General features: G+C 36.9%; 1 protein-coding gene across 1 annotated transcript in view; it reads right to left on the bottom strand.

Annotated features, from left to right (window-relative positions):
- Window positions 1–12,876, bottom strand: part of LOC134226775 (MOXD1 homolog 2-like) — a 387,300-nt gene that overhangs the window by 54,589 nt on the left and 319,835 nt on the right. The window contains exon 9 of the mRNA XM_062707752.1: window positions 4,484–4,652. Within this exon, the coding sequence (XP_062563736.1) occupies window positions 4,484–4,652 (169 nt within the window). The remainder of the gene's footprint in view (window positions 1–4,483; window positions 4,653–12,876) is intronic.

Here is a 12,876-nt window from a genome sequence, read left to right as displayed (position 1 = left end):
TTTTCCAAAAGCATCCCCATCCCCCTATCGTCATCTCCTAAAGATGAAAAATGTGTTCCAAATTTGGTAGAAATCGGCCGAGGGGTTCAAAAGGTACACTGAATTGATCAATACCTTAGCGATACCCCTACCCCCCACCCTCCCCCTTTTTCCAAATAGCATCCCTAACCCCCTATCGTCATCTCCTAAAGATAAAGAATGTGTGTTGCAAATTTGGTAGAAATCGGCCAAGGGATTCAAAAGGTACACTGAGTTGATCAATAACTTAGCAATACCCCTCCCCCCACACGCTCCCTCTTTCCAAAGAGCATCCCTAACCCCTGTATCGTCATCTCCTAAAGATAAAGAATGTGTGTTCCAAATTTGGTAGAAATCGGCCAAGGGGTTCAAAAGGTACACTGAGTTGATCAAAAACTTAGCGATACCCCTCCCCCCACCGCAACCCCCCTTTTCCAAACAGCATCCCCCACCCCTATCGTCATCTCCTAAAGATAAAAAATGTGTGTTCCAAATTTGGTAGAAATCGGCCAAGGGGTTCAAAAGGTACACTGAGTTGATCAATAACTTAGCGATACACCTACCCCCACACCCTTCCCCTTTTTCCAAATAGCATCCCCAACCCCCCTATCGTCGTCTCCTTAAGATGAAGAATGTGTGTTCCAAATTTGGTAGAAATCGGCCAAGGGGTTCAAAAGGTACACTGAGTTGATCAATAACTGAGTAATACCCCTCCCCCCACACCCTCCCCCTTTTCCAAAGAGCATTCCTAACCCTCCTATCGTCATCACCTAAAGATAAAAAATGTGTGTACCAAATTTGGTAGAAATCGGCCAAGGGGTTCAAAAGGTACAATGAGTTGATCAATAACTGTAATACACCTCCCCCCACACCCTCCCCCTTTTTCCAAATAGCATCCCTAGCCCCCCTATCGTCGTTTCCTTAAGATGAAGAATGTGTGTTCCAAATTTGGTTAAAATCGGTCAATGGGTTCAGAAGTTATGCTGGAACATACATACAAACATACATACAAACATACAAACATTGAGTTTTATATATATATATAATAATAGATATAGATAGATATAGATAGATAGATAGATAGAAGATGACTTTTTCATGTACTAAGGTGCTTAAGTGTACGGATTTCGATGTCCCACGGTACCCCACTCCCTCTTGACTTTGCGGAGATCATATTTTATAATCATATAACAATTGATCATCTCATGCCTGCACAAACATGCCCCTATCTGCATCACTTTTTCTACGGCATGCACTACATTACGCATTTTGTTATATTTGTTTCGACCACGGTCACTGGTCCGGCTCCATTGTTCTACTTTTTGTGCGAAACACCGCACAAAAAGCAGAGTCCAAAAGCCAACCGCACTGAACGGCGACGGCCGAAACGAGACTTTTGCGGACAAGAAAAGGGGGTGCTGTCAAAATGATCCGATACCCTATTTTAACGTTCATAACCCAAAGTTTCAATATAATTGACAAATTGGTAAAGAATTTCCGAGTCGATTGATATGTAAATCTCAAAAATCCATCGGGAGATAAAGGCGCTATTAACGTTCAAAATCTTACATGATTTCGTGACGGTCTCGAATTTGGAAATTTTCATTTGTCACCCTGTATCCGAGTCTTCCCCTTAGACGTAGTTTACGTCAAAAATTTGATGAAAATTTTGTAAGTGTTTGTTGCTAATAGTGATTTATTTATAGAAATTTTGTATTTTTTCCCACGGAATATTTTGATTTCTTTATGTAAAATGTTTTTTTTATAATATCATCTTTTTTCCATTGAAAGTGCTATTTTATTTGTTTTGGGAAAAATTTGAATTGTTTATATAAATGTTGCATTATTTGTAACAATTTTATATTTATTTATTGCTCATACTCTGATTTAATGACAATTTCCTAATGTTTTATGCGGAGGGTCCGCAAATCGTCCTCCACCTGATCGATCCACCTTGCCTGCTGTGCACCTCGCCTTCTTGTTCCCGTCGGATCGTTGTCGAGAACCATTTTAACCGGGTTACTGTCCGACATTCTTCCGATTTTCGCGGTGTGAACAATGGACAACAACGTTAGTCGTGAAATACGAAGGCGCATCATCTGTGGAAGTCGGGCCTACTACGGGCTCCAGAAGAAACTGCGGTCGAAAAAGATTCGCCACCGCACCAAATGTGTCATGTACAAGACGCTTATAAGACCGGTTGTCCTCTACGGTCATGAAATGGAATATATAAACTTTCACTTAAAATCTATTTGAACTACAAACAAATGTTTAGACCAACCATGTTGTTTACTGTGCCAATATTGCAATACCAGGTAGAAGACACTCAAAATAAAATTCAAAAAATGATACAGCTAAAGACTTTTACATATAATAAAGTGGCAAGTTGTACGGATTTCAGTGCCCCATATTACTATGCCACCATAAACATCAACATACATGCATAACAACCCAACAACATGATTGCGCCAACCAGGAAAATCCAATTAATGTAAACCATGGCCACACACTGGCATCGATGTTGACACGGTTGTAGAAGAACAGAACACTTCTATTAGTCAATATGCGAAAATACATAAAGAGCCGTATGTAGTCGAGATTAGACAAGACAACACTGAAGGTGAAGAAAAAAACCGGTTCACCAACCTCGAACTTTGAAGACCTGCCTGGTCTAGGATTTCCAGTAAGCAGGTCACGTTATCCTATTGCTCCATCTTCATATGACGGAACGACCGACGACGACGACAAATGGAACGAAAACTGTACTCACTTGTCCCGGAAAGTAACTAAATGTAAAGTGACTTACGTCATATAGCACTATGTGTAGGATAGTCGCATCGAGCGGAAAGTCTTTGACAGCAGCGGGGAAGAATGACGCTTTTCTATCTAACCGGTTTGATCATTCGCATTCTCTTGGATCATATGCTAGGTAAAGCGAAATCGTTTTATCATATCACACTGGCTTTGAAGATGCCGAACTAAAGCACAACCCTGGGAATGGGTTGAAAAGAAACTCCCCGGAAAAAATGTAATCAGTGTCCTTCGCTTTCGTTACAACTATGTACGAGTAACAGAAGCGAGCAGCCTCATTTTCATCAGAAGTTTTTTTTTCTGCACCACCCGGAATGTGAACGTAGAACGAAAAGCTGATTGAAGAAATGATAAAGAATCGATGGAATTCCAGTGTCGCTATTTCAGAAACCCTACTTCTTTTCCTGCTGATGGTCCCTTGGCGTATACAAAAGCAACGCAGCTTTTTAAAGCTTCTGATCCTTTCCGCTGGTTTCACCCACACCTCTCTCTCTCTCTTGGGCTTGCCGGTTGGTGCTCTAGCTAAACACTCATCTTACGTACGGATTATCGAGGCGAATCTAGTCAACGACGACGATGACTACGACAACGGGCTAGGGATGCGAATGGATGTTTTTTTTTTGCTACAACTTAACGTTTGAGAAACTCATAAGCATATAAGCCATTTATTTCACTTGAAATCTTTTCCCGTCGAAATTATTCCACATAGACGTACCGGATCATACAGTTTTCACCGGGTGCGTGGCTGAGTGCGATGAAGGATTTCGTCTGTTTTCTATGGGAAAGCCGGTTTTAACATTGAATAGAAATATGTGAGTTTTTTCTTGTTCATTACGAGTGAATTCGAAACAAGATAATGGGATTCATTTGTATACAGTCTTTTAATGTAATTTGAAAAAAAGTTTATCAAGTCCTTTGTTTATTCGTAAAGGAGAAATAAGCTACCTTTTTTTCAAAAAGATGTTTAAGCAATGCAGAATGAAAAAAAATGTCAGAGAATTAGAAAGCTTTGCACTGATAGCGTAGGAGACGCTTTAATTAAATGTATTGTGTTTTGGGTCTCAGAAAAGTAATTATCATAAGATGGAAAGAAATAAGTATACAATATAGAAATGGAAGGTACCGAGACAATCTATTTTGGAGTGATGAAAAATAATCAACGAGGTATTGAGCTGTATTTCTTTCTTTCGCGATGGAATGAATATATGTTTATTGAGATAGAAATGGAAACAGTTTCCCTACTTATGAACGTTCATTATATAAAATTGCATTCATTCCAAAATATTAAACAAAGCTTCCTAACAGATCTTATCAATTATCGCACTTTACGATCTTTATTAATGTGGTTAAGTGGTCAAGCTATATTTTCTAACCTAAGATAAATGGCCAGAACCATATGAAATGAAGAACATCGTCCTTTATTAATTTGCAAACCCTTATTCACTGAGCCTCAAGCCTCAAGTTTTCATACCTGGGTGTGAAAAAGGTACGATTACCAAAAGTCCCTTTTGACACATTCCTCCATTGTTTTTCCCCTTACTCGTTTATGAATTTGTCACAGCAACAGTTCCATCGCATGGTAAAATATGTGAACGATCCATAAATATCTCAGGTCGGTACCTATCCAAATTCCATCCCGCATATTCAAACTTACCGGCAGCATGGTGTTGGTCGGAGTCCAGCACAGTGGCTTGAAGGATCCCAGCCGGGTCACGTACTGGAAGCTTTCGAACTGATTGGCCCAATCGTACGAGGTGAGCCGTTTCTCAAGTGTCATCCCGGCCAGCTCGGGGGGTGAAGAAATTTCCACCGGATTGGAACCGCTGGAACGAGATGAAATGGAAAGATAAAACATAGCGGGTAAGTCTAATTTTTCAGTCGGAAGGTTTGTCAGTTTCCTAACCGCCATCATCGTTCATTACCGGAATCCCGAAAATTGGTGAACCATGACCGGCGGTTACCACATTATTGGTGGTTTGCTCGTTTTGCGGTTTGACGACATAATGTACAACATTCGCGCGACACGGTCATTGGGATGCAAACTAAACGCGGCGAAACGAGCTCAGCTGCGTCTGCGTTCGGATAACTCTACACGATGAGAAATCAACATATTCAGTTGATTTTTCCTGTATAAGAAATCATCAATAGCTACATCTCAACAAAATTAAAGTCAAAGTATGGTCAACTTAAAAAAATGTCCCCTTTCTTGGTCGACTCGGAAATTGATTGGATATTTTTCACTGTGTATTCTATATGAACAAGCAAACCGCATGCATTCACCACCCACAACCACCTAAATCAACCGCTAGGTTTATCACAAACGTTGCGCTTTTGTGTCTTTTGCTGCTCTATTTGGTAGGGGGGGTACAGTTGTTATCGCAGAACCTTTGCTAATGTACCTACAACCGATCGATGCTGCGAAAATAGTGAGCTTCGCTCGAACTATGGCAATAGATTTCTATCGCCACAAACGGGTCGATTTGTAGACTGCTAAATAATTCTGTTTGAAAGTTCAACTGTGCCTGTTATTTTTTCTGTCAATAGCAGATTAAAGTAACGAAATTGTTGAAATTTTCAGAAAAAGGGATTGTACAATTGGTATTTCAATTATTTCAATCGAGAATTAAAATCAAATCTGAAACTATGTTTGGATTGACATTGTGATTCGAATTTAAATTTATATTTCAGACTCCAATTTATTTTGGAAAAATGGACGAGGATATAAATTTTACTTGAAAAAATTTAAATTAAAATTAGATAAAGAAAATCGTTGGACGAAACGCTACAAAATTATTTGGTAACAAAATTGTTATTTTTTCATCTGGGGTTCGATGTTTATGATTTTCTTCGATATCAGTGAAGTCACCTGCATATTTATACGTAGGTGATGTAAAACATTACACCCAGGTTTCTTTTACACGGTTTTGTTTTAGTCGATCAAGTTTACCGCACAAAAAAATCACAAGAAATCGAAGAAAACTCAGGTGGTATTTCAAAGGCGTGAAAGTTCAGGTTACCGAGAAATTAATAAATTTCAACCGTGGAGAAACAACTTGAATATATTAGCAACAATTGTTTTCCATATCATGAAGAATCATAAAGCCTCTGTAGCCGTGTATCAATTATTAATGACTGTTGACATGATTTGTGTTTTACCTCTGAAATATAGAAACTATCGCTTTGCAAAGTTCACAACAACTACTTTACTATATTTATTGCAAATGAAGTGGAATGTAACATTGTCTTTATTCTCTCTTTTGTTGCGACAATTACACGCCTTGAGCATGGAAAAAGGAGATTTTGATAAGCGTAATTGACTCTGATAACATTGGACGACAAAATCAGAAAATAAGTTTGTATCTGCGATGCTTATGTGTTGCATCTGTAGTTCTCGACCTCTAAATTGACTAGTTACTGGCGTTTGTTGTTTGATTTGAAAAATTCCGAGATCATTGCTTTAACGGCATTGAAGTCATTTACATATTTGCATAATTGCATGTTCAGATAAGTTAAAACACCAAGTTTTTACGATAATCTAAGTTATTACAATATCTGAATATTTCCATGAGCGTTTTTCGGGCAAAAATGGGCCTTTCAGGGGAAACGATAGGTAGGGATTTTGGAAACTGATCCGCAGCATATACATAAGAATAAAGCCATATGGAGACGCATGGTACATTTGTGCGATGATTCATCTTGTGACAAAATTTTTACGCAAATTTAATCACATTCGTTTTATTCAATAAATGAACAAGTATGCAAGCTTTTATATGGAACTTGTATTACGGGAAACCTAAACCTAATTGCATGTTGAAAAGTACTTGTTCTTTATTAACATGTCGAATACTGCGATCTAGAAATCATTAGAATCATATGATTTCAAGCAGCAGGCTTCTGGGCGTCTTCTAAGCGATTATCACAATTATTATTTGACGGTTGTCTTCCATCCATCTCATATAGTTTCCTGTAGCTTGGTAGTTTGTTATGTTTCTAATGATTATCATTTTTTTTTAGCTTGATCAGCTGGAGCTACAGTTGCTGTCATTTGAAATGTGGAAAATTTTTTGAAATAGAGTAAAATATCCCATTCAGAAGAACTTCATAACGGAAATCAAGCCACCATAATCATGCAGAGTTTGACGCAGATGTTCAAGGATCTCCAAATTGATCTGAAGCATAGACCATTTGGTTTAGCAGGTGAACTACTCCTGGTATCCAATCTGAATCAAACCTTTTGTATGTTATTTAAATTAAAACTATTTCATTATTCCCTGATTTTGATGAATAAAATTTTATCAATAAGTTCTGCTTCATTTTTCGTGACACCTTAGCAGTGTTGAGAATTACATTTCGGTGTCACAGGACTAATTAGTTAATAACTTTTTTCAAAAGTTATTTCCAATTCAGGATTTTGATACACTTCAGTCGTTTTACTTCTCAATACATCTAAGTTTCAGAAAAATTCAAACTACTATTTGTTAAGTTACATATACGATTGAGCAATGTTTGAGGCACTGTATATCGAGTTTATTTAGATAATTTGCATAGCTACTTCGTTTACCTGGTGTGAAACCTGGACCCTGGAAGGACATACACGATGGAATCCATTAATAACAGCCACAATGGACAGTTTATTTCGCACTTCGCGTTCTTGTATTCACAAATCTCAATAGATGATCAACATAACTGAAAACGAGCACTGGAGTAAGACTGGTACACGATCACCAACCAAATTGAATATTTTCCCTGAAATTTGGTTAAATATGCCAAAAATGTTCATGGTGGAGTTCTTGAAAGAATTTCTGGAGGAAACTAGATTTTTTTTTTTAATTTCTGCAGGCATTACTTGGGAAACTTCTATGGGAAACTCAATCCTATGAGAATTTTGCATTAGCATTGAGCGATTCGCACACATTCATAGGTGATACAAACATACCCAGTCAACCACGGATCATATATAAAAAAATAAATTTTATCGCATATATTGCTATTTCGTATCACACTCGTAGATGGCTACTAATATCGATGAGCAAAATATAGTTACTGTCGTATTTAATACCTGTGTCTGGAATATTTACGATTGTTTTAAAAAAAAGTTGTATATCGATATAAATAATATCAGCCATCTCGAATTAAATCGAAAATGTCGTTTAGAAATGCGCGTAATCCCATGTGAATCGTATATTAACGAGGGTTTGACGTATTTAACTTCTTTTTTTTGCGCTTTGTTTGCAATCCATTGCAGGTTTTGCAGGTTTATCACCTTACCGATTATATGAACTTCTTTTTGACGTTTATTACTAATATGCTGTCGATTATCATCCAATTTGATACCACGAATGATTAAAAAAATCAAAATATCGCTATACAAAACAAACTCGAATGTCAACACCGCGAGCACTGTGAATTAAAACATTGCCGATGTTGACATTTCATCATCGTTTATCTGTGCGCAGAATTGATTAGAACACTACGTAATCGTTTTTATGTACGAACACTATATATTAGGCTGTTTTCATATACGATTCAGGCCCCTTCTAAACTTACAACAACAAAGGACACATATCGTATAAATGTAGCAAGTATCGAACACTGGACCGTCGAAGCTTATATCAGTATTAAATTTTCCTCTACATTATGAACAGAAAAATGTCGTTGCTTTTCACTAGTTGCTGAATAGCATAAGCGTAGAGTGTCAGTCTTTAGATCCCGACGTTAAATGTTCGAGACAGGTTTGTTTTTATTATTTTAAAACTCAAGAAATTCGGCCTCCACTTTAGTAGGTATATAGTGAATCTATGCATTATATACGAGTAATTTTGTTTCTATATGATGACCTATATCATTTGCTATATGTACATATCAAAATTTTGACTGGTAAGCCTTTTGTAAGAGAGTACCATTACATTCATTCGTTACCACAGATATTGATTTCGGATACAACACTATCTCTTAGATGGAGGCAAGGCACTCTCCAACAGGTTAGGTCTGCCATGACCAGAGCTGGCATTTCCTCACACACTGTGCACAATGAGGAGATTTTAATACACACCACAGAGAGTAACGCTGATCCTCATCGTGTAACAAAGCCAGCACGATGAGTGAGGACGAAGGCGAAAAGTGAGAGAATTATTCTGGTGAAAGTTGGGCCAACACAACCTTGTGTCACTTGGTGGAATATTCTTTAAAGTTATATTGTTTTCCATGATGCTCGCAGAAATACTTTGGAATACAAACATATTTCGGTGGGGTTTCAATGAAGTTTGGCGCTCCATGCTTAAAAGTATAACATTGCCAAATAAGGGTTGCATAAAGAAGAAGAAGAAGAAGAAGAAGAAGAAGAAGAAGAAGAAGAAGAAGAAGAAGTCAAAATATGATATTTGAAAGGAATGGCATGGGAAAGCAAACGGTAAAATTTTTAAAACGCTTTTCAATAATTCTAGAAGCAATTTAGATAAAAGTGGTTGGGGGTCGTTTACCTAAGGTGACATTTAAATAATAAGAGTAAATTAATATTTCAACGACAAACACACAAAAACCCGTTATCAGAGCAGGAGTATTTTGGGCATAATACATCAAGTAAAAAAATAGCACTGAAATGAAATAATGGAACTTGATATAAGTTCCATGTTTTCTGTTTTCGTTTCGATTTCATTACCTGAGATTACATGACGGAAATTGCATTTAAAAATTGTGTGTAACACATGTGTGGTGTGGCGTAATAATGTTGGTAATACAAAGGCTTCTGAATAGTTTTGTCCACAGACACACCAAAAGCAAGCTAAAACAAAAACATCTTCTTACGCATAAAAAGTATCAACAGCTACGTTAAACTTTAGCAATGTATACTTTCATTCCGTTCGATTCACCGTTATATCAAAACTCATTGAGGAACACGGTGTGTTTATATCATCATTTATCCTCAACTCTTCGTGTCTGAGAAATGCATTCGCTGCAGAGTAAAAACACAAAGAGGCCTAGTTGGACACCTATTTAAGAAAAATGCAATTTGTTAGTGTGAAAGTTATAACACTAGAAATCGTTTTGGTAGAATTTGAAACACAGAAAAAACTAGGATAGAAATTCAAAGTAGGAAAAAGACGAGCCTGGGATTGAAACCACGATCTCCTGATAACCGAGATCGTCTTTGTTTTTCCTATGAGAATTGAAATAGTTTAAAATAGTTACTGATGATAATACTAAAAGAATCTCCGAAGGAATTTCTTGAAGAATTTTTGAAGGGATTCCTAAACTGCCGTAATCTGAGAAAGTGACGTAAGCGTCAAATTACAACATGCATGTTTTCCATTTTTCTGTTAAAGAGCTCAATGAGTACTACTCGTTAAACCTATTTTTGGAAAATAGCGTATACGTCACTTTGTTAGATTACGGCAGTTAAGGACTTTCCGAGAAAATTCCTGAAGTAGTGTACGAAAGAGTATTTAAAGGCATTTTTGTCAAACTTTCTAAAGGAATTTCCGGAAGGACTCATGGAACCGAAGGAATTCCCGAAAAAAAATCAGAAAAACCCTTTTAATGAAATTTCGAAGAAAACCCTTCAGACACTTTCAAAAAGAATTCCTAACAGAATTTCCGAATCCCATCCCAAAGGGAATTTTCGAAGGAAGTTAAAAAAAAAAAACTATGGTAGTTTTTAATGAATTTCCGAAGAAATCCCCAAAAGAAATGGAGAATAATGTAAAGGAAATGGCCAAAAATTTCTTCCTAAAGTTACCAAACATACTGGAGGAATTTTTTAAGGATTACCCTAAGAATGTCCCAAGGAATTGCTATAGGAAGTTCTGAAAGAGGAGCTTGCCAAGAAACCCCTGGAGGAATTTCTAAGAAATTTCCAAAGTAATTTCTAAAAAAAGCCGAAAGAATGCCTAAAAGAATCTTCTAAAGGAATTCCCAAATTATTTTCCGATCAAATTTCTAAGCAAATTTCCAAGTTTCCGTAAATGAATTTCAGAGGGAATTTTTAGAGAATTTTTGGAGGAATTCTAAAACAATTTTCGAAGGAACTCTCAAAACATTTCCTGTAGATATTAAAAAAAATGCGGAGGATGTACGGAAGGTAAAGAGTGAGTGCTAGTAATGGACCCTTAAACGACCAAAATTTGCATCAGTCGCTCTGCTAGAGCGAGCCTCTTGACGAATTGTAGTTCTGCTGCACCAGATGACAAGCAACATGTATCTGCATCGTGTTTCGTACATAAAATAACCAAAACAACAATTTTTACTACCAAAGCAAGCATTTTAAAATGATGTAGCTAGCATGCCTATTATGGCCACCCCCGGGTCCATAATACGCAACGTCGAGTTTGTTTATATACGTATTATGGTCCCCCCATTTGATTTACATGTTCCATTCCCACATGTTCCTTGTGCCTATTATGGACCCCCTCTTGTGTGCTAGTAATGGATTAGCATTATAACAAAGCATCTATAACAAATGTATGGAACTGCTGTGCTGTTGCATGAAGGAACTCCACCTGATGGTAGTTTGCATAAGAAAATAGTCGATTCCAGCGTTTTATTTGGGGTTTTGTTCAGGGGGTCCATTACTAGCACTCACTCCCTAGATCCAAAGGGAATTTTGAAAGAATTTCTGAAGGATTTTTCGAAGCAATTCCTGATGGAATTTGCTAAGGATTTCCTAAAGAATTTCCTAAAGTAAAATGAAGTAAATTCTTAAAGAATTTCCGAGGAAGTTCTGAAATAGTTCTTAGAATCCATTCTTTAAGTTTAATTTTTGGAGGAATAACTTGAAAAATTACAACATTAATTTAACATTCCACTAAAAAGCTCAAAATAATTTTCTTAAAACAATTATTTTAACTTCCGTCGTGCGGGGCTACTATTGACAAATCGGGGGCTACGTTGGACCTTTTGAAACAAGAATTATAACGTAAACTATCACGACGGTTCTAGATTTAATTCCTAAAAAAAATCGGCAGATTTTCCGAACAAATCCCAAGAGGAATTTCTGAACGAAGTTTTGACGGAATGTCCGAAGGAATTCTTGGAGAAATCTAAGATTGTCGGAAGTTTCTTCAAAAGTTGTTTCGAAAATTCGGATATTCTTTCTGGAACATGTTCAGTAATTCTTAAAGAATTTCTTAGAATTTCGTCCTAGATTTCCGTATTTTCTGAAGAATATCTACCCAAGAATGAATTTCCCAAGACTTTCTGGAACTCGTTTCTGTAGGAGTTTTTGTAAAACTCCTTGAAGCAATTTTCGAGGAAATTACCGGACGAATCTTCAAAGGATTTTCTGGAGGAAATTGTGAATAGATTACTGGAAAAAATCGAAGGAATTCCTGGAGAAATCTAGGAATTACGTCAGAAATACCCGTAAGCGTTCCCTCTGAAATTGTAATTTCTTCGTAAATGCCTTTGGGAATTCCTCCTAAAATGCCTTCAAAAATTCCTTCATGGATTCCTCTGGAAATTCTTTTAAGATTTCTTTGAGGAAGTTTTTTAAAAATACCTTCAAAAACTCTCAAGGCGGTTCTTTCTCTAATTATTTTCGAAAATCCTTTCAGGGTCTCTTTGGGAAATGCCTTCAAAAATTCCTTTGGAGATTGCTGCACAAAACCCACCATGAATTCCACGAAAAAACTTCTCTAAAATGCATTAGAGAACTGCTCCCGAACTTATTTCCTTAAATAATCTAAAAATTACTTCCGTCACTAATTAAATTTTTGAAAGAAATCTAAAATAAACAATAAAATAATTTTAGAAATAATTGTTGGAAAAAAAATTTAAAAAAGATTTTCGGAAAGAACTTATTAAGGCATTTTCGAAAGAATTCCTGCAGGAAGTTGTCACCTGCACAAGGATGGCATGCGACAGAGTTTTGTTCGAATGCCTTGGAATGATTGCTATTCCACCAGAATATTAAAGTAGTGTTGGGGTTCACTTCTCTATGTATGCATAATACTTATCAACAGAACCACAGAACCCATCGTCGAAAATAGATTGTCGCTAAACGATATTGGATCGTATGCCATGCAATGTCCAAGAAGCAATACCCTGCCTGCA

The sequence above is a fragment of the Armigeres subalbatus genome, chromosome 3 (assembly GCF_024139115.2).
Source record: "Armigeres subalbatus isolate Guangzhou_Male chromosome 3, GZ_Asu_2, whole genome shotgun sequence".
In the NCBI taxonomy this organism is placed as follows: Eukaryota; Metazoa; Arthropoda; class Insecta; order Diptera; family Culicidae; genus Armigeres; species Armigeres subalbatus.
Note: the sequence above shows the minus strand (reverse complement) of the source record. Positions and strands in the feature narration are given on the sequence as shown.